Source organism: Elephas maximus, chromosome 21, assembly GCF_024166365.1.
Source record: "Elephas maximus indicus isolate mEleMax1 chromosome 21, mEleMax1 primary haplotype, whole genome shotgun sequence".
NCBI lineage: Eukaryota > Metazoa > Chordata > Mammalia > Proboscidea > Elephantidae > Elephas > Elephas maximus.
Genome location: NC_064839.1, coordinates 64,492,109 through 64,514,235, shown reverse-complemented (window position 1 = coordinate 64,514,235; position 22,127 = coordinate 64,492,109). Strand labels below are relative to the sequence as shown.

At 39.5% G+C, this 22,127-nt stretch overlaps 1 protein-coding gene across 4 annotated transcripts in view; it reads right to left on the bottom strand.

The window, feature by feature from the left end:
• Positions 1-22,127, bottom strand: part of PALLD (palladin, cytoskeletal associated protein) — a 388,152-nt gene that overhangs the window by 264,115 nt on the left and 101,910 nt on the right. For all 4 annotated transcript variants that reach the window (XM_049864820.1, XM_049864819.1, XM_049864822.1 and 1 more), the window contains exons 2-4: positions 15,707-15,885; positions 3,149-3,215; positions 1,729-1,834 (exon numbers count right to left, since the gene is read on the bottom strand). In XM_049864820.1, coding sequence (XP_049720777.1) covers positions 1,729-1,834; positions 3,149-3,156 — 114 coding nt within the window. In that variant the 5' untranslated portion in view covers positions 3,157-3,215; positions 15,707-15,885. The remainder of the gene's footprint in view (positions 1-1,728; positions 1,835-3,148; positions 3,216-15,706; positions 15,886-22,127) is intronic.

Genomic DNA, 22,127 nt, shown 5'->3' with positions numbered 1-22,127 from the left:
ATAGCAAAACTTTTGTAGCATTTACTCAGTGCTACACATTATTTTAAATGTCATATGAATACTATGCTCACTGAATCCTCATGACAACCCTGTGAGATAGGTAGTATTGTTATCTTCATTTTACAGATGAAGAAATTAGGCACAGAGAGGCCCCACGGTGAAGTCATTGGCAGAGTTGGGATCAAGCCCAGGCCACCTGCCTCCAGAGCTTTAAGCTTTATGTTATGCCACAGCAGCAACGTTTCTCTGAGCCCTTCATTCTTCCAACTATAAAATTGGGCTATATTATCTTCTGCTCAGTGTTCCTATAGAGTTTACATCATTTAAAAGTGCACTGTTTACATTAGTATGATATTTACATATTTAGATGCTTGTACGTCTTTCTGTCCTTAGACTAGAACTGCCCCATAGAGTTTCCAAGGAGCACCTGATGGATTCGAACAGCCAATCTGCTGGTTAGCAGCCGTAGCACTTAACCACTACACCACCAGGGTTTCCTAGACTTCTTGGGGGTTATACTACACCTTAATATAATCTGCTATATTTAAGATATATTTCATGTGTATACTCCGTTTCCCACACTAGATTATAAACTCTTTGGGGATGGAATGGAGGATTTTTATTTATTTATTTATTCTGTCTTGAAATCGCTAGTACGATGCTAAGCATTCAATAAATCCTTATCATTTTTTACACCTTAAACACCAAAGCTCCACTGACATCCATTAATCAAAAATATTGCTATACATTTCACTGTGGTTTAGAGGTTTAAAGGAAATGTCTGCTATATAATCTGCTGCCAAGCAACTTATATTGATTGATTCTTTTCAAGTTCATGAACCCAAACGTCTTTACTCTGCATATCCCACGCATTGGAGCCTGTAATAACTAAGACACCTGTGAGCGCTCAAAAGATGATAAAGGCTGACAGAAGTCGTGATTGGGATCACAAGACATACTCATTAGCTAGGAATGAGTTTACAACTCTAGAGGGTGTGGCGGCGGGGGGGAAGCCCTCTATGACCGTTGTGTTTAAAGACACTCACCATTTGCATAATGTAACATATATTTGATTTAGGAAATACTTTAATATTTTTAACTTCATGCTGTTTGCAAATACACTCAGTATAATTACTTCCTAGTTGTTTAATTTGTAATATCGTTCTTTCTCGGGCAAAGCAGTCTTCAAAAAGAAATAAAGGCAGGATAAAAATGCACGGTGGAGTCAAGGAATTTGAACTTTTTTCTTATTTATTATCTGGTCAGTCCTCAGCAGATGTTGGTATGTGGGCTTTCCTGTCTTTTAATTTATTTTAAATGAGCTAGTGAATTTAGATAAATGGAAGGGAGAACAAACGTGGGGGAAGAATCAGATAGTCAGATTCCAGCATACCAGGTTATTGGCTGTTAGAAAAAGCTCCCAATGGAAATGCAGATGTCGACTCGTCGGTGGTAGGCCGGCCGTGATTTAAAAATTACTTTTTGCAAGTTAAAAGGGAGACATTTATCTGCCATTTTTCTCTTCTCCCAGTTAGTTTTCCACTTAGAAAATATTTCAAGAGAGTGTACTAGTTAGAAGTAAAGATAAAAAAAACAAACATACCGAAAACCAAAAAAACCAAACCCGTTGCCGTCGAGTCGATTCCAACTCAGTGACCCTATAGTTTAAACTAAAAAGATTGTCACTGAGTTTGACCCTCTATGGGCTCCTGTCCAAGGCACACTTACCTGTTGAACAGGTACAGATAAGGGTTGGATCACAGCTGTGGTCACTCCTGTCTTTGGAGACGATGATCCTATTGTTAAGGAAACGGAAGTTGTTTTCTTTTGAGCTCTGGAAAGGAAGGAGGCAACTAACTGTTGAGTCAGATTTTTCAGCAGGAATCATTCTTTGAAAACATTTCCACAGAAATAGCTCAGTTTCTTTGTGTCAAAGCATTTCAACTCTATGTGCTTCAGAAATGGGAACCCATACACAGAATAGCAGTGGTCAGTATATGCACCTTATAAATATTTAATAAAGCAAACATCTGGATAAAAGTAGCTATAAGTAACTCAGACATCGTCAAAGAACCTAACGGATTAAACTTGAAAATCCTAAGAAAAAAGAAAAAAACCAATCTTTATCAGTAAGAAAATATTTGAAAACTTTAGGGTTAGGGCCTTATATTTGTCTTATAAGTTTTTGTTGTCTAGTTGAAGTCCCAAAACCCAGTGCCGTTGAGTCAATTCCGACTCATAGCAACCCTATAGGATAGAGTAGAACTGCCCCATAGAGCTTCCAAGGAGCGTCTGGCAGTGTTGAAGTCCAGCAACTGTTTTTTGCTCTGGTTTCAAATTTTGGTTAAGTTGTGAGTATCCTGGACATTTTGTCTTCCTTAGTACCTCAAGGTTTGTGAGGAATAAGGCTTAGGAAGAGCTGTTCCTAGGTCCAGCTTTGCCGAAAGTAGCTGGATGTGCAACCCCAAGTGAGTCACATAACCTCGCTAAACTGGAGTTCCTTATCTGAAATCAGAGGTGCTGGAGCAAATGATCTTATAAGGTCTTTTTTTTTTTTTTAATGTTAGCAGATCAAAGGGATGTATTAGTTTAAGCTTTTTAGTTTAAACAATATTAATGGGGTTTTCTGTAAATTTCCAGTAGATTTTCTTTTATTTCTGCAAAATAACTAGGATATTAACATTTTACTAATAATACATACGTTTTCAAAGGCAGAACTACATTTTGTGATTTTTTTCACACAGAGTCTAATTAGAAATAGACTTTACCCAGATGAAAAATGTATTTCTGGCCTAATTAGATATTTTTCACTTTGTGTAAATAAATTGGTCCTCTTTTACCTTTTGGTAACGATTTAACTGATTATCTATATTCTTAATGTAACCATTCCTTTTATACAGGTCCAACTAGCTAGATAGTTGTCTTTGGAACTAACATTGTTTATAGTTAGATTGGGGCACATTGATGATGAAATGCAGACTTCCAAGTTCAAATTTATAAATTAAAAATCGTGTTTCAGCTTCCAATATTTGATTTTTGATTGACATCAGTTGACCCTTTCTTTCAAAGCACAACACGCATGGCTCCATCCCCCACCAGTCCTGCTGACCTTGTCACAGAGATAACTGATGACATCGTAGGCACTTACTGTGGCATAGCTCCAGGTTTTGATTGAAAAGCTAAACTTTCACTGTCAGAATCTGATGAACTGGCACCTGGGAGAGCATTAAAAAAAGTAATCAAGGTAAGCTCTAAGTGGTATCTATAATCATTTCCAAGAGCAACATTCTTTCTTTAAAAAAGAAACAACATACCAAGTCTTATTTTGATCTCCATACACAATGAAACAGAATGGTTCACAGGATTTTTCCTTGGACTGTGTTTTCAGAAAATCGTTTAGAAGAAGAACTATCATAAAAGCTTTCTTCAAAGCAAGGTATTTTTAATGCCAGATCTACCATTACTTTCATTTTGTGTCGCTTTGGCCATCACAACTTACTTTTGAATGATTTATAATCTATTTATGAAATAAATATAAATGTGTGGACATGTGAGAGAAAACCATGTTTATGAGTTTTACCTCTTCTCAGGAGATTAAACCAAAACCAAAACCAAACCCACTGCCATCAAGTCGAGTCCGACTCATAGCGACCCTATAGGACAGAGTAGAACTGCCCTGTAGAGTTTCCAAGGAGCGCCTGGCAGATTTGAACTGCTGACCTTTTGGTTAGCAGCCGTAGCACTTAACCACTACGCCACCAGGGTTTCCAGATTACCTGGTGTGAATTACTGTTTTCATTACTAACTAATCAGAAGATGCTTTCTGTGTCTTGGATAAACTAGAATATGACAAGAGCTACATTCTTGAATCAGAAGTCTCTGATTTTGGATCATGCCCTTCCAAGTTCATTTGCACCATTACTGTTCCTGAACTAAAGGTCAACCTATCAGATTTATAGGGCCCTGGGTGGCACGACAGCTTGTGCTCAACTCCTAGTCTAAAGGTTGGTGGTTCAAACTCACCGGGCAGCACTGTGGAAGAAAGGCCTGGCAATCTGCTTCAGAAAGTTTACAGCCAAGAAAACCCTGTGGAGCTTGGTTCCATTCTGTAGCACACGAGTTGAAATCAACTCGAGGGCAATGAGTTTCAGTTTGGCTTATCAGATTTTTAGTTAAAATGTAAAGTGCATTCAGGTTTCAGTGTTAAGGTATTCTGTGTCAAGAAATTTAAGTGAGAGATTTAAAATAACTGTAATGGTTACAAGTATATTCTTCGTGTTTCTTTTAAGAGATATATTTAACTTGAGTTACTTAAATTATCTATTTAAAAATCTTTTAGTATAAACTAATACAGGTAATCCCCAATTTACAACAGGTTCCATTCCAACGACTCCGTCACAAGTCAGTTCTGACGTAAGTTAAATACCTCATTTCTTTTTTTTTTCTAGTTTTCATTATTATTGCCTTTCATTACCAGTGTCTTTATAAATCTGATCTTGATTTGTCTTTAGGGGATGAAAATGTTACATATAAACTTGACGTCAGCAAATTACACACTGCAACATTGTATGTATTAGATATTACTAAGGATAAGATGAACCAACAAAAAATGGACAGTCTTAAGTACGTTCATCGTAAATTGACTACATCGTAAGTTGGGGACCGTCTGCACATGTTTTTGGAAAATAATCAAATAACACAGAATTATGTGACAGAAAAGATCGGGGGTAACCCCACAAATACAATTTTGCACATGCTGTCCAGTGTGTATTTTTCTAATAAGTTTAATATCTCAACATACATGTATTTATGTGCATATTTATACAAATCATACTATATGTAAAAAAAAATATGTACTCTTTACAATTAGTTATTTCTGCCTATGAATACACATTTTGAACATATACATTTATTTAATTCTCTTGAAGGGCTGCCTAGTGTTTCTTTCTCTGACTGTGCCGTAATATGTTTTTCCAGTCTTTTATTGATGTTTGAATAGTCGTGTTTAGGTAACTCTGCTGGAATGTTTGCTGTCCCTTCCTAGTCATTTCTATAACTACACCCTAGCGCAGGCTTTCTTCACTAAGTTCCTGGACAGACACAACAGATTCTTATCTTGTCTCCCCCAGCTCTTTTCTCTCTGTGTCTCTCTCTCTACCTCTCTTCAGTTCATCTTCATCCTATATCACATTAATTTCCTATAGTGTATCTTGCCTGTTAAAAAAAAAAAATAGACGATCTTATGAATTCTACTCAGTAAATTAAAAATCTAGAAATTCAATGTTCAATGAACTTCACAATCTTCAACCTGATTTTCTAGCTCTGTCTTCCAGAACTTCTTGTACTTCAACATCATATTACCCTAATCCAAAAAGTTGTGCAGGCACACTGGTATATGTAAGTGTTATATGTATATACATATATATGTATATATAGATATATGGTGCAGCAGTTAAGAGCCACAACTTGTACCCAAGAGACCGGCAGTTCAAATTCCCCAGGTGCTCCTTGGACTCTATGGGGCAGCTCTACTCTGTCCTATAGGGTCACTATGAGTCAGAATCCACTTGACAGCAATGGATTTGGTTTTTCGGTATATATATATATATATACATATACATATAATCTGACATATATATCTGACATACATATTTGATACACACACACATATATATTTATGCAAAATTCATTCATTCATCCTTCCTTTAACACATATTTATTGAGTGCCTATGATATGTTGGGCATCCTGCTGGGGCATACAGCAATGAAGAAGACAAATACACAAAATCACACACACACTCCGGCCCTTGTGCAATTTATGTTCTTATGAGGAGACAGACAATAAAATCAAATTCAGTGTCATCAAGTCAATTCTGACTCATAGTGACCCTATAGGACAGAGTAGAACTGCCCCATAGAGTTTCCAAGGAGCGCCTGGTGGATTTGAACTGCTGACCCTTTGGATAGCAGCCGTAGCACTTAACCACTACGCCACCAGAGTTTCCAGACAGACAATAGACACGATAAATAAATACAAGATACGCTGGTGAGTAGAAGGGGACAAAATACACAGCAGGTAAGGGGCACAGAGAGTGATAGGAAGCAATTGTATGTAGTGTGGACGGGGAGGCTTCGCTTAAAGTAACAGGGAGGGTGACTGTAACCAAAGGCCCAAAGGAGGTGAGGGCTTTCTCTTCTTGGCTTTCTACATTTATGCATTTAGTCATATTATTCACTCTTCTAGGAAACGCCTACACAGTCTTTTCTTGATATTCTCCGTTTTAAGATCATCCTTATCATTTTTCTAGTCTCTCTCTTCTCTGAACTCCTAGTATTCTTGTTTTTTGAAAATTGAGGTGGGGTTAGGAAGGGAAATACCAGTTTTTCAGTATTTACAATTTGTCTGGTACTCTGCTAGGCACTTTATATTATTTCAGTTAATTATCATCATAATAATTACACTATAATCAAATAATATATTTGATTATAAGTATAATAATTATTTTAAATACAACAAACCCACTAAAACCAAACCCGTTGCTGTTGAGTTGATTCCAACTCACAGTGACCCTATAGGAGAGAGTAGAACTGCCCCACAGGGTTTCCAAGGAGCAGCTGGTGGATTTGAACTGCTGATCTTTTGGTTTGCAGCTGAGCTTTTCACCACTGCACCACCAGGGCTACATATTAAATATAATGGTATAATTTATCCAATTATATAATAACTAAGTAGTGGCTTGTATCCACTTTATAGATAAGGAAACTGAGGGGAACTAAAAGGTTAAGTAAATTGCATAAGGTCACATAACCAGAAAGCAAAGGGGACAGGATTTGCCCTCATGTTTTCTGAACTTGTGGTCCATGACTTTTCCACATACCCTATGGCCTTCACGTGCTGGGCATTTCTGTGTTCTTCAGAGTGTCTTGTACCATACCTTCCTCCCAGCAAGCCTTTAACTTCCAGTAGCATGACCGAATGAATGGAAGTAAGGAATGCAAGGCATGTTTGGGAACATGGAGTGGGCCATGCAATTGGCAAAGAGCATGCTGGTGGGGAAGGAGTGGGAGGCTAGTCTGGAAGCATAGGCTGGCAGAGAAGGAGTGGGAGGCTAGTCTAGAAGCATAGGCTCGCGGGAAAGGAGTGGGAGGCTAGTCTAGAAGCATAGGGCGTGGTCTGGAACACAGAGCTACAGTGTTTGGACTTTATCTTCTACGTACTAAGGGTGGTGACTTGGGAACATTAATTGCACAGGATTAACTGGGGAAATAGAAAAAAAACAGCTAAGCAAGCAACAAACAAAGACAGATAATAGATAAAGAGAAACTTTTAACTGTGATGAGGTCGGGGAGTTGAGCAGGGAAGACGCTGAGGAAAACCCAGTAGACCTGGTTATCAGAAAGTCAAGGGCAACCTGACAGACCTATTTTACTGGACCCATAAAAGTGGTTACAGGAAGTGAAGGGGTGGGAGTAGGACATGCATCAGTCCCATAGACATAATTGACGGTACTTTCAAAGTGGCCAGAAATTGGGAAGAAAAACAGCTGTTTCTTATCTGATTCCAAACATCTAAATCATTTTTTAAAATTCCCTCATTTAAAAAGCTATTCTTGCTACTTTTTCCCAGCTGATTTACACAGAAATGGAAAGGGTCAAAAAGGTTTGTGTGCCCTGAATAATAATTCATTTATTGGTTTTTGCACACCTGTCCGCCCTGTGTGACATCTCAATGTCACCTTATGTCTCAGGTGTCAGAGCAGCTTTTGCAGATGGTGGCAGATCAAATTTCACTGTCTGTGCCAGCAAGTTCCCTTCCTTTCCCACAGGGCAATTCTTCCCTCCCATTGGGCCACCTCCCTTTAGTTATGTGCTTTGCACCTGCTGTGCAGGGAAAAATAAACCCATACTAGGTCAACATTTTTCTTCATGTTCCTGAACCATCACTTCCAGCTTTTGATGTAGGCTCCAATCTGGGAGAGGGACACCTTCCAGTCTTTGCAATTCTTATCTATGTGCTCATCTAATATTTATCTGTCTAAATGGTAACTCTGTCCTGTAGGGTTGCTATGAGCTGGAAACGACTCCACAGCACCTAACAACAACAAACGTTAAGCGGGGGCCCCGGTGACGCAGTGGTTAAGAGATATGGTTGTTAACCAAAGCATCAGCAGTTCAAGTCCACCAACCACTCATCAGAAATCCTATAGGGCAGTTCTGCTCTGTTCTATAGGGTTGCTATGAGCTGGAATCGATTCGACGACAATGGGTTTGGTTTTTGGAAACATTAACTGGAGGAGCTCTGGTGGCTCAGTGGTTAAAGTGATTGGCAGCTAACTGAAAGGTCAGCAATTCGAAACCAGCAGCCTCCGAGGGAGAAAGATGTGGCAGTCTGCTTCCACAGAGATTTACAGCCTCAGAAACCATATGGGGTCACTACGAGTTAGAATTGACCCGACAGCAGTGGGTTTGGTTTTAAACGTTAACTTCTTCTGTGTTGGCCCCAGAGTAAAGGAATCAAATGCTGATGGTCTTTGCTTCCCTCTCTGACGATGGAGTGCCAGGGCAAAGGCCACAAAAATGAGCCTCTGTCTTGGTTTTCAAACGTGTTCCCTGTGGCGAGAATGTTTAATGACATGAGTTGATGTTTGTGACAGAATAGGTTAAATTTTTTTAAAGGGTACAAAATAGTATGTAGATAAAATATACACACATATAGGAAAAATATACTGGATCAAAATATTAATATTGATGGACAACTACCACGGCCACCACCAGACTGAGACCAGCACAACTAGATGGTGCCTGGCTACCATCATTGAGTGCTCTGACAGGGATCACAATAGAGGGTCCCAGACAGAGCTGAGGAAAAATGTAGAACAAAATTCTAACTCACGAAAAAAAAAAATCAGACTTACTGGTCTGGCAGAGACTGGAGAAACCCTGAGAGTATGGCCCCCAGGAGACCCTTTTATCTCAGTAATAAAGTCACTCCTGAGGTTTACTCTTCAGCCAAAGATTAGAGAGACCCATAAAACAAAATGAGAGTGAAGGGCACAGCAGCCCAAAGGCAAAGACTAGGAGGCAGGAGGGGACAGGAAATCTGGTAATAAGGAACCCAAGGTCAAGAAGGGGAGAGTGTTGACATGTCATGGGGTTGTTAGCCAGTGTCATAGAATAGCATGTGTTCTAATGGTTTAATGAAAAGCTAGTTTGTTTTATAAACTTTCATCTAAAGTAAAATAATAAAAAAAAATTGTATATATATAATAAAATATAAATATATATTAATATTGATTGTCACAAGGTACTGGGATTGTCATTGTTAGTTGCCATTCAGTTGATTCTGACTTATGTAGTTGGAACACAGGGTTTTGTATCTTCTTTTTGTCTGTATGGTTTTAGATTTCTAAAATGAAAACGAGCTACTTTTATTACAATAGTAAGAGCTCACACTATGTGGCAGGCACCACTCTAAGAGATTAAAATACCAAAAACCCAGGACCGTCGAGTTGATTCTGACTCATAGCGACTCTATAGGACAGAGTAGAACTGCCTCATAGGGTGAGTTTTGAAGTCAATCTCTTTGAGATACAAAAGTGGCAGATTAAGCAAGCAGAGATAGGAGGAGACAGATGCCATAGGAACCAAGGAACCAAGCAACAGAAGCTGAGTTTCCAAGAAGCGTCTGGCAGACTTGAACTGCCAACCCTTTGGTTAGCAGCTGTAGCACTTAACCACTACACCACCAGAGTTTCCTCTAAGAGATTAGCCAATTTAATCTTCATAACAACCCATTTTCTTTGTGTTCAGATGAAGAAATGGAAGAATAGAGCCATTGAATAATTGCTCAAGGTCACAGGGCTATGAATAAGCTATTGATAAAATATTGAGAAAAGTTACTTAAAAATCACAAGAAGAATGCCCAAGGCTGTGGTTAGACCCTTTCAGCTTCTCTTAGCCAGTTTTCAAAATCCAGTAGAAGACATTTTATGTTATGGATTGAATTGTGTCCCCCAAAATATGTGTTGCAAAGCCTAATCCCCTGTGAGTTGGAATAGACTCCACAGCAGTGGATTTTATACCCATGGTTATAATCCCATTTGGGAATGGGTTGTCTTTGTTATGTTAATGAGTCAGTATTAGCATAAGGTGAGTTTTGAGTCAATCTCTTTGAGATATAAAAGTGGCAGATTAAGCAAGCAGAGATAGGAGAAGACAGATGCCATAGAAACCCAGGAACCAAGCAACAGAAGCTGAGAAACTACATGGACCTTCCCCCAGAGCCCACAGAGAAAGAAAAGTCTTTCCCTAGACCTGATGTCCTGAATTTAGACTTATAGCCTCCTCAACTGTGAGAAAATAAATTTCTGTTTGTTAAAGCCACCCACTTGTGGTATTTCTGTTATAGCAGCACTAGATAACTAAGATGCCCCGCCCTTACAGAAGCACTATTGTGGCCCTGGCATTGGGACTTTTTACCCTGTTGGGATCAACAGAAGCAATTACTCATATAACATTGTAGTATGGTCTAAAATGTTGATAAAAGAGGGTATACTTTTTATCAGCTTATTCACAACATCAAGAACCTATAAACAAAGGTCCAACAGGATTTGCCAACCCGTGTCATGCTCCTGTATTTCTGCTACCCTCTCCGCCTCCTTTAAGCTACCCTGACCCCCTCAGGTGCTCCTGCCCTCTTCTCCATGTGACTCAACTCCTTATCCCCAAGGTCTGGTTCAGTCCAGTTTCCTTATTTCTGGGCCACCATCCTGTCCTCTTTCGAGCTTGTAGAGATTTAATGATCTGTGCAATTCGTTGTACAATCACAGGGAAAGCAGTGGTGGAAACTCGTGACGTCTACATTTATTTCACATGTTTATACTTGCCTGTCTTATTATGAAGCCCCGGTGGTGCAACCTGTACGAGCTATGGCTGCTAATCCAAAGAGTGGCGGTTCGAATCCACCAGCCGCTCCTTGCAAACCCTATGGGGCAGCTCTACTCTGTCCTATAGGGTTGCTATGAGTTGGAATCAACTCCATGGCAGTGGGTTTGGTTTGTCCTATTTATAGTGTGAAATTGTTGAGAATATCTCCTCACCACCTAGTTCTCGAGAGTATCCCCCTCACCATTGAGTTCTCATTTCCTTTTCCCTTTTCAAAGATGATGCTCTACATGTTATTCTCCCTCCCTCCTGCATGGTCTATTCTTCTCTCTTGGATTATTTTCATCAGCATATAAACATTCTCTAGTAACTCCTGCTTCAAAACAACAAATAAAAACCTTTCTTGACCCCACACTTCTTTCCAGATACCCGCCAATATCTCTGCAATGGTTAAGCAAAGCTTCCCCAGCAGGTATCTATTAGTTGCTGCTTCTCCTTCATTATTTCACAAACTTTTCTCAGCTCGTTCCATTTGGTCTTTGGTCTTCTCCAGGTTCTCCAAATTTTTGTTTTTAAATTCACCCACAACATTCACAGCTGTTAAATCCAGCGGCTGTCTCCTTGTTCTCAGCTGACTGGACCACTCAGCAGCAGTGGGTATAGCTGGCCACCCCTCCTGCCTGACACACTTTTCTCTTGCCTCCCATCACTTCACTCTCACCTGGCTTCTCTCCTACCTCTGGGGCTCTTCCTTCTTACTCTCCTCTGCTGGTGTCTCCTCCTCGGAGTACTTCAAAATGTGGGACTATCCCAGGCTCAGACTTAGGTCCCTTCCTCTTCTTCATCTTCATTTCTCCCTAGTTGATCTGTCCAACGATCTATCCAGTTCCACAGCTTGAATTACCGTCAACATCCTGATGCTCCAAAATCTATTTTTCCCACCTTGAACTCTAGGCTATACTTACATGTTCAAATACCAACTTGACATAAATTCTTGGCTATCTACATAGAGATTTCAAACTTAGCAAGTTCAAAACAGAATGCTTAATCCCCTCTGTCCCCTGATCCTCCTCAATCTTCCCCATTTCAGAGATGGGTAACATTGCCCACACGGATTGGACAGCTGAAATCCATGGAGTCATGCCGGATTCCTTTCCTCGGCTCCCCCCCACATCTAAGCCACTGCAGGGCTTTTGGTATCTACCTCTGAACTTGAACTCAAATCTGACTTTCCCGCTTTGTTTATGCTCACAAGGCCTAATGAGCCAATTTTCTAAGCACTTTCCATTAGGCTGATGCCAGCATCCTTTTTCCTTTGTACTTTTGCAGCAGGTTTCTAGATGGTCTCCCGAGTCACCAGCCAAAGTGACAGTTTAAAAATATAAATCACATAACGTGACTTTTTGATTTAAACCATCATGACTTCCCGATTTATTTAGAATGAAGGCCAAACTGCTCATAGTGACCTGCAAGGCCTATGTCCAACATGACCTGGCCCCAGCCCAACCCTCGAAGCTGCCTGGACTTCCTTCTGCTCCTAGAATACATCCTGTCTTCCCCACCCAGGCGTTTGCATCCATTCCTTCTCCCCAAAGCACTTTTTCCTCAGGTCTTCACAATTGGCTTCTTCTCATGGTTCTGGTCGTAGATCAAACGTCATCTCTTCAGGGAAGCTTCCTGATCACCTCATCCCATCAGCCACCTTAATTTTCTTCACAGTACTTGCCAGTATCTGGAATTATTTAGGAGGATGACTCTCTCTCCTCTTCTGGAGTGTCAGTGTGGAAAGAGAGGATACCTGTCTGATTCACGGACGCGTCTGCTGTGTCTGGACCACAGCTTGACTCACAGAAGTCATGCAATAAATATTTCATGAATGACTCGAGAGGGCTCAATTATGTGCCCTGAAAAATGCTGCACTCAGATCCTAAATCCTATTACTACATTAAGACAAGGATCAGAGATGCCCGAAAGATAGCAAGTTCCTTTGCACTTTATTCTGTAATGGTTAAGAACGCAGGCTCAGGAGTCAGAATGCATAGGTTTGAATCCTTGAATTTCACATACGTGTGTGTGATGTATGTGTGTGCATGTGTGTGTGTGATCTATAATTTCTTTTGTTCCATTCTAAAACTTTATGATGTGTAAGTGAATAAAGTTTAGACAATGTCCAGTTAGCAGATTGTTAAATTGTTAGAGAAGGCTTTGGTGAGAATTTAAATTCTATAAAGAACCCCCTACTTTCTGATAGGCCCCAAATGACTGCACACTGATTCAGTAATAGCAGCACGCTTTAGGAAGACATTCAGTAGGGATATAACTGAATCTAATTTATTGCTGGAATAAGTAAAATATAAAAATTTCTTACTTTGGATCATACCATGAGCCTAAGAATTTATCTGCAGTCCTTTCCTATTTCACGTAATTGTTCTTAGGGATAAAAACACAGTAGAACTTCTCGGTATTTTGAAATTATTGTTCATATTTCACAAGGCCTAATGAGCCAATTTTCTAAAGCACCTTCCATTAGGCTTACCTGTAAACTTGCCTTCAAGTTGATTCCGACTGATAGTGACCCTATAGGACAGAGGAAAACTGCTCCACAGGGTTTCCAAGGGGCAGCTCGTGGATTCGAACTGCTGACCTTTTGGTTAGCAGTCAAATGCTTAACCCTAGAAGGGTCTTAATGAACGTTGGCTGGATTGAGTTGATAGACTATTACTTAAACCTAATGTGATTTCATTTAATATCTAGTACTAAAATTCGCCCTATTTCTAGCAATAACGCAAGTAAATCAAGTATTTTGTTTTTAGATGCTCTATCTGAACTTGGATTTGGGAGACAAGTGTAATCATCACTAACAAACAGATTTTTTTTTTTTTTTTAAATAGAAGTTTAAGTTCCCTTCATTGTATTCTAAAATACTTCAAGAAATTTGTTTAACACACAGCCCACCCTTGATGAATACTTATTGCTAACTTAATAGTGACATGCTAAGAATCTTTTCATTCTTTTATTCACTCAGCACTTTAAAATACCTATCAGTGTGACATAGTAATTATGAATACAGGGCCTGGAGCAAGACTGCCTGGGTTCAAATCCTTGTGTAACTGCAAATGGGTTCCTTTAGCCTCTCCGGATTCAGTTTACTCATTTGTAAAATAGGAATATTAATAATACGTCATAGGCTTACCAAAAAGAAAAAAAAAGTTGCCATCAAGTGGATTCTGTGTTGGCTTTTAGTGAAGAATGAATTAGCATGCATGTATGGAATTATCATACCTGCAGGGAACAGTGCCTGGCATTTTGTAAGTGCCATGTAAGTATTAGTTATTACATACAGAATGTTTGCTTTTATTAACAGGTCAAGCTCCATTGAGGAGGTCAAGAGATGCTTGTCCTGAGGAGGTCAGAGATGTTTGCTTCCGAGATAACGAGGAGGCACCTTTTACTAAAGAATGCCCTTGCTATTTTTAGGTGTGTCAGGTTGGTTTTGACTCAGAGCGCTTCAAGGAGCGGCTGTGGATTTGAACTGCCGGTCTTTCGGTTAGCAGCCAAGCTCTTAACCACTATGCCGCCAGGGCTCTTATTAAAGTATAGGCAGCAGTATTAGTTACTTAGGCAACTTGGATGGCATAAACAGTTAAGCGCTTGACTGCTAGCTGAAAGGTTGGCAGTTCAAATCTACCCAGAGGCACCTTGGAAGACAGGCCTGGTGATCTGCTTCCAAAAGGTCCCCACCTTGAAAACCTATGCAACAGTTTTACTCTGACCCAGATGAGGTTGCCATGAGGCGGTATCGACTTGACAGCAATTAACAATAACAATTAGCTACTTTAAAACTAAAGCTTGTCAGTTCTGGGTGGGGGGTTATAAATGACAGTTCATATTTCACCTTCTTTCCCTTTAAATAATGAAGAAATCTGGTGCTATTAAACAGCAAAAAATAGTAAAAAAGATGAAGAGTAAGATAGTGGAGACCACAAAGGTTTTAACCTTTTTTTTTTTTTTTAAATACTTTAAGTACTATTTAAAAAGGCAACCAATTTACAGATCTCTGGACAATATGAACACTGTGGTGTTTAAAACACTTTGAGACATCTTAAGTTACTGGTGTTGATCGAAACACAATAATAATTTGTGTTCCGTGTAACGATACTTGATATCGAATTTTCTAATTTCCCAAAGTCTGAGTCTTGTCAGAGTGGATTGGTAGAACAATGGAAATATTTCACGCTCTGCCTGCCTGTCTTTAAGAAAACATAAAACCCCTATCAAACCCGTTGCTGTCAAGTAGATTCTTGAAATTACTCTCATCCTGGTGATTACAAGTTCATGGTACATTTAGCACAAACAATAGAGGCTTAAGAAAAGAGGAAACATTCTAGAATATAATGAAAATGAGAACATTTAAAAATATTTAATCATTTAAAATCCCTATGGATAACATTCTAAATCATTTACAGCTTAACTTTGGTTGATAGATAGGACATTTTGAATCATGTTCTCATTCTTTGTTCATTAGAGAAAAATCAAAATAAGCTGGTTGTTTCACATTCTAAGTACATTCAATCGAATGTAGCTGAAATGTTTTAAATTAAAAAAAGCAAATGCTGACATTTGAGAAAGTCAATGGGTGCCTGAATGTCAGAGCTGTTCAATTTACTTACAAAGTTTTTCAGGAGAAATGAGGTTTGAATCACAACCCCATTACGCTGTTTGCATTGGAAAAGCATGTTCAGAATAAAGTCCTCTGGCACTCAGGCTCTCAGGCCATTCATATGTCTTTACCCCATGTGCAGTGAAGTGAGCAGTTCCTTACCTTCAATGAACACCTCAGCAGATGTTGTGTCTGAGCCGCTGGGGTTTGTAGCCAGGCAGGTATAGCGACCTGTGTCGTCCTCGAAGGCCTCTGCTATGACCAAGGTATGGAGGTCCCCACCCTCGCAGCGGATGCGAATATCAGGACAGTTGTGCAGTTCCTTCCCTTCACAGAACCATCTGCAGCCAAGTGGAGGTCAAGAGACAGGAGAGAAAGAAAGGAAATGGTGGTGTTTAAAACAATAAAGCAGACGTGAAAGACTAGATGCTATGTAATAAGATGCCGGTTTGATTAAAAAAAAAAAAAAAAAGATCCACATCAATGTTACCAATGGAAGCTATACATTTTAGACCGTGAAATTAATGACTAGACAATTCCCATAGGTTTTCTTTGTAAGACATCTTGTACATTTTATCAATTGTGAAACAAGGGACCTGGTCAAACTTGGAGAGACCGTTACAGTTACAAAATAAAAGGAACAGCCATTCAAAGTGGCTTATAAAATGTTTGAGGGTGAACGCCTTCTCTATTGATTACACTCTTATCTATTGTTCTTATTGAAAGAAAAACAGAAAAGTAATATAAACACTATGCTCAGAACTCCTGATGTTTTAGGGAAACCTCACCATGCTTGTTAAGAAATCATAGGCAGCCATATTTTTGTTGACCCTAAGGCTTCTGATCAGCTGAGCATCAAGAGATTTAATGCCTTCCACATTTCTGATATTAACAAAATTTTCTAGCAGATCACGTGGCCTGGGAGACGTTAGAGAGACGTAGAGGCTGTGCCATAATTCATTCTTGCTGGTCAGCAATTTTCCTTTCCCAAACAACCAGGACCTTGGTGTAGGAGCCTGCTAGGGGCCAGATTGCTTTCACACAGGTTCTCTCTCACGCTCTGTTCCCCATTCCTCCAGCACCTCAAAATTTCAAAGGATTTGGTTGCCTTTACGTTTTACAAAAAAAAAAAATAATAATACAAAGCTGCCCTGAAGACCTGCCAAGCGTGAATTATTTTTAAAAGAAATGTGTAAGAATGTACCACTTAATACAACTAAAAGGACTGAAGTCTTTGGGACAATACTGTCCATTTCATTTTTCATTAGCATTTCAAGATTTTCGGAATCTCATCTGCCATAAAAGACTTCAGACATGGTATCCTTTCGTGAAAACAGGGCACTAAAGATTGTCTCTCTAAAGTGTTCTGCATTTTAGGTTGGCATGATGTAGGTATTTGTCTATATCCAATTTGAAAATAAATTTAATGAAGCAAATCAGTTTGTTAATATCCAGTGTATCAACACCAGAAAGCAATTAAGTATGGGAGGCTTGCAAAAGAACAGATATGACTTTGGGAATTGAAGGACATACCTTAACCAACACACTGAACACCCCACGCAATCTCATGGATATTACTTTTGAAGGTCAATTGAGGCCAGTATTTCTTGATTCTGGGGCATTTTGTGGTTTTCTTTGTTTCCATAAAGTCTTGGAGAACTTTCCAGCCTAGAGCCATCTCTCATTCCCTTCTTTTCTGTTCTTTTCACAACTCTCATCCAGATCCTATCCATGAGCACCAATCACGGCTTTAGTCTTTTAATTACTCTTTCCATATCCAGTAAGCTGTCAATTCTTTCCATACTCTGACACTGAGGCCCTTCCTATAAGTTGGCCTTGACTTTATTTTCTATTATTTTCTTATATTAATCCTCTGCTCTGTCAAACATTTGTATGCATTTATTGGTCCCACTATAGGGTCGCTATGAGTCAGAATCGACTCGACGGCACTGGGTTTGTTTTTTTTTGGTACTCGGTCTTCGTGTATTATCTGCCTACTTTCCTTTTCCTGGGGCTCTGGTAGTGCAATGGTTAAGAGATTGGCTGCTACCCAAAAGGTTGGCAGTTCAAATCCACCAGCTGCTCCTTGGAAACCCTATGTGGCAGTTCTACTTGGTCCTATAGGGTCACTATGAGTCGGAATCAACTCGACTACAACGGGTCTGGTTTTTTTTTTTTTTTTTTTGGTAGGGGCCATTGTTTCTTAAGGCCAAGCTAAAGACTCCTTCAACAGATTTAAATTCAACTGCACACATATTTGCTGAACACGTCTTATGTGGAAGCTATTGCATTACATACTCACAGGTGACATAAAGAATTATGCCTGGTGAACTTTGAAACTAGTTGAAATGTTTTTCTGTCTGTATTGTCAATTAAAGCTTTCTTAACTTCCATAAAAGAGATATAAACCAACTCATAGGGGAAACTGAAGCCAGAAAAACACTATTGAGGCTTACAAGACAGAAAGATGAATTCCTTTTGGTTAGATGTACTTCATAGGGAAGCCTTCATCAGCCACCCAAGTGGGGGTAATATATTGTCTTCTAATTTACTGGTCAGCAAACTTCAGCCTGTGGGCCTGCTGCCTATTTTTGTATAGCCTGGGAGCTAAGAATGATTTTTATATTTTTTAAATACCTATTCCAAAAAGAAATAAAAAAAGAGTAATATTTTACGGCATGTGAAAATTATACAAAGTTCAAATTACAGTGTCCATAAATAAAGCTTTACTGGAACACAGCCATGCTCACTGTTTACGTATTGTCTATGGCTGCTTTCTCACTACAATAGCAGAGACGTTGTAATAGAGGCTGTACGGCCCACAAAGCCTAAGATTATTACTATACAGACCATTATAGAAAAAGTTTGCCCATTTCTGCTTTAACTCCTTGCTCCTTAAAGTGTGATCCTTGGATTAGCAGCAGCAGCATCACTGCGGAGCTTGTGAGGAATGTGGAATCTTGACCTTCACCCCAAATCTACAGAATCAGTTCAGCTCCCAGGTGATTCATATGCACAGTGAAGTTTAAGAAACTCTGGTCTAATATGTTTCTGGAGCCCACTAAGCTGCATCACAGAGCTCTGGCTCTCCATGAATAGGTTATTCACTTCTTTAACATGGCAACCACATTTTATGTGTGGTGTGTCCCTAGTTCCTTGCACACAAGTGTACACATAATTGTGCTCTCTTTGTTTCTTTCAACTTTACACTGAATTTTTTTTAACATCATTCATTTGACAATTAGTCATCCATCACTGTGACACTTTCTGCATTGTTTCTGTATAGCATTATTCGATGGCTCACGCATTTAGGTACTATTTCCCTACCTAGAAAACCGACTTTTTGATTGCAAAAAAAAAATTTTTTTTTGTTATTTTTGTACTTTTTGTTGGTCTGGAGCATACTGTACATAGTCGATGCTTTAAATATGCTTATTATCTGCTACTTATGACTCTGGAATACGGGTCCCATGGAAAAAGTAGGGAAAGGATCTATGGCCTAATAGATTGGAAAATGTTGCCGATTATATCGTAACTCCTTGATGTTTGCAATTCACATTTTCTTATCAAAGACTCAGAAGTCCTGCAGTGAAGTAATCAATGTTGTCTATTACAGTATTTACTCAACTTATTTGACCACGAGATTCTTTCTCACTTAGCACCTGCCAGCATCCCACACATATGTTGCAAAATGCTTTTGTAGCATATTCATTCCACAGAGCCTGTATTTCTTTTTTTTAAAATGATTGGAGACCAGTTATTACCTGAGCAATGAAAATAAGGGTAAGGCTGAAGAAAATAATCAGTAAGCACAATAAAATATTTGAAATATATCTTAATACTGTCAGAAAGATTAAAGCAGCAACGCATCTCCTGCAGCAGGCTAATGTGTCTATTCAGCCCTCTAAAATGGCTCATTATGTAATAGAACTGTTCAGCAGTTGCAAATGGTACAAATGGCTGGTGCTTACAAACCACTAGGCTGACCTGGTTTTTTTTTTTTTTCCCTAAAAACTCGTACTTTTTTTCTCCAGCTCTGTGAGGGAATAAACTGTAAAAAGTATCGCAGATTGTAAAATGTAGAGGAAATAATGGAGAGAAAAGGCTAGATTTGTCCAAATCAGGTAGTAAATATAGTAATTAACATGAGCCATTTATACTGCTTCCACACTGTCAGGGAATGTCAAATTGTTACTGATGTAAGTGCCTGTCAAGTGCCTAAACCAAACACCAAGCCCATTGCCACTGAATTGATTCCAGCTCAAAGCGACCCTATGGGACAGAATAGAGCTGTCCCATTGGGTTTCCAAGGCTGTAAGCTAACCAAAACGTTGGCAGTTTGAATCCACCAGCTGTTGCTTAGAAAACCTGTGGGCCTGCTCTACTCTGGTCTATAAACCAAAAACCAAACCAACTGCTGTCGAGTCGATTCCAACTCATAGCGACCCTATAGGACAGAGTAGAATTGCCCCATAGAGCTTCCAAGGAGCACCTGGAAGATTTGAACTGCCAATCTCTCGGTTAGCAGCCATAGCACTTAACCACTATGCCGCCAGGGTTTCCACTCTGGTCTATAGGGTCCCTATAAGTCAGAATTGACTCGATGGTAATAGGTTTGGTTTTGGTTTTTTAATCTTTACGAAAGCAAACTGCCACATCTTTCTTCAGCGGAGTTGCTGATGGATTTGAACCACCAACCCTTCGATTAGCACCTGAGTGCTAAACCACTGTACCACCAGGACTCCTCATCAAGTGACTAGTCCCAAGCTATTATAATGTGGTAAGACAGGGTGTGACCCAAGGAAAGGGGAACAACTGCAAATATTTGAATGGCAGACTCCCGAAGAAACAGAAAAGGCAGCCTGGCTCCTGATGTATCAGTGTTGCCAAGATTTAGATAAATGTGTATTTAATTTTTGATTGGAACCATTTGCACATTAGAGTTAGAAACGGCCTAGCAAAGAGGCTCAGTTGTGACTTTAGGAAAGTCCAAGATAAGACTTTCTAGCCATAATGTTCCATGATTTTAAAGTTTCTGTGAACTGGAAGGGTTGCATGTTTAGTGATTGTGTTTAAATTTATTTCAGGAAACGATGTAGAAAATTCACTGATGAAAGGTGAAAGTGAGTAAGAGCTTAAATTCTTTGAAATGTTATTATGTAATAGTACGCTGGATCCATGAGTGTTTCAATGACGTTAGCATTTTGTCTATGTCACTTTTCAATCACCTCGTGTACATGAGAAAGTTGGATAATGAAAAAGGAAACCAGAAGAAAAATTGGTGTGCTCAAACTGTGGATTTGTTAAGAGCTGAATCTACCTTGGACTGCCAAAAGAATGAACAAATCAGTCCTGGAATAAGTACAACCAGAATGTTCCTTAGAAGCCAGGATGGTGAGAATTAGACTTGCTTACATTGGACACATCATCAGGAAAAAGCGATTGCTAGAAAATGACGTCATGGTTGGTAAAGTAGAGGGCCAACAAGAACTGGGGAAACCCTCAAGGAGATGGGCTGACACAGCAGCTGCAGCAATGGACTTGAACACACCAATCTTTACGAAGACGGCATAGGACCCGGTGATGTTTTTTTCTGCTATATATATAAGGTCACCATCGGCCACAGCTGACTCCAGGCAACTAAGAACAACTATGTCATTACCACTGTACTTCTCACACGGTATTGAAATGAACTTCCTGTACCTTTCCATCCTAGTAGAATGGAAGCCTTTCCAGGGTAGGGGCCTGGTCTCATTCACCAGTACAAGAGTAGGTACATGGAAAACTGCCATTGAGTTAATTGAAGAAGCATATGGTTACAAATGAAGAAAGGATTAAACAAATAAATCGTTTAAATAATGTCTGTCATAGCTGCTACCTTATGATAGATATGGAGAAAAGTTTATCTACTCTCACCTATTCAAACTGAAGTGCATTTAAAAAGCATAAAATTAAACCCAAAATAATCTAGTTAACGCATATATTAGAAGAGGAAATCAGCCTTGTCTAGTCTTCATATAGCAGGTGAATGACAAATCACCTTCTTATCTAAAATGAGAGAATCCTAGAGTTTTGAAGTTTTGACACTACAGGGAGATGAATTAAATGTGCTACAGCCATGTGTATTCAGTTAAATTTCTGAAAGGTCATACTTCTATCAGCTTCCTGGCAAAGAACTCAACCATGTTTAGTTTTCTTTAAAAAACCAAAACCAAGCCCAGTGCCGTCGAGTCCATTCCGACTCATAGCGACCCTATAGGACAGAGTAGAACTGCCCCATAGAGTTTCCAAGGAGCACCTGGTGGATTTGAACTGCCAACCCGCTGGTTAGCAGCCGTAGCACTTAACCACTACGCCACCAGGGTTTCCTTAGTTTTCTTTAAAGAGGAGGCAAAAGTTAGGTCTGTTGACTAACTTTTGACCTGAAAGTTTTCGTACATTAAGTTCTTTTTGTGAGTGTGGTTTAAGAGAAGCACTGCTGGTTACACTGGGAAGCATACAAAAAAGGACGGGTTCAGTTTTGTCCTTATGGCACACATAAGGACACTGTCCCCCTTCCTTCTCCTGTGTCAGATGTCACGGG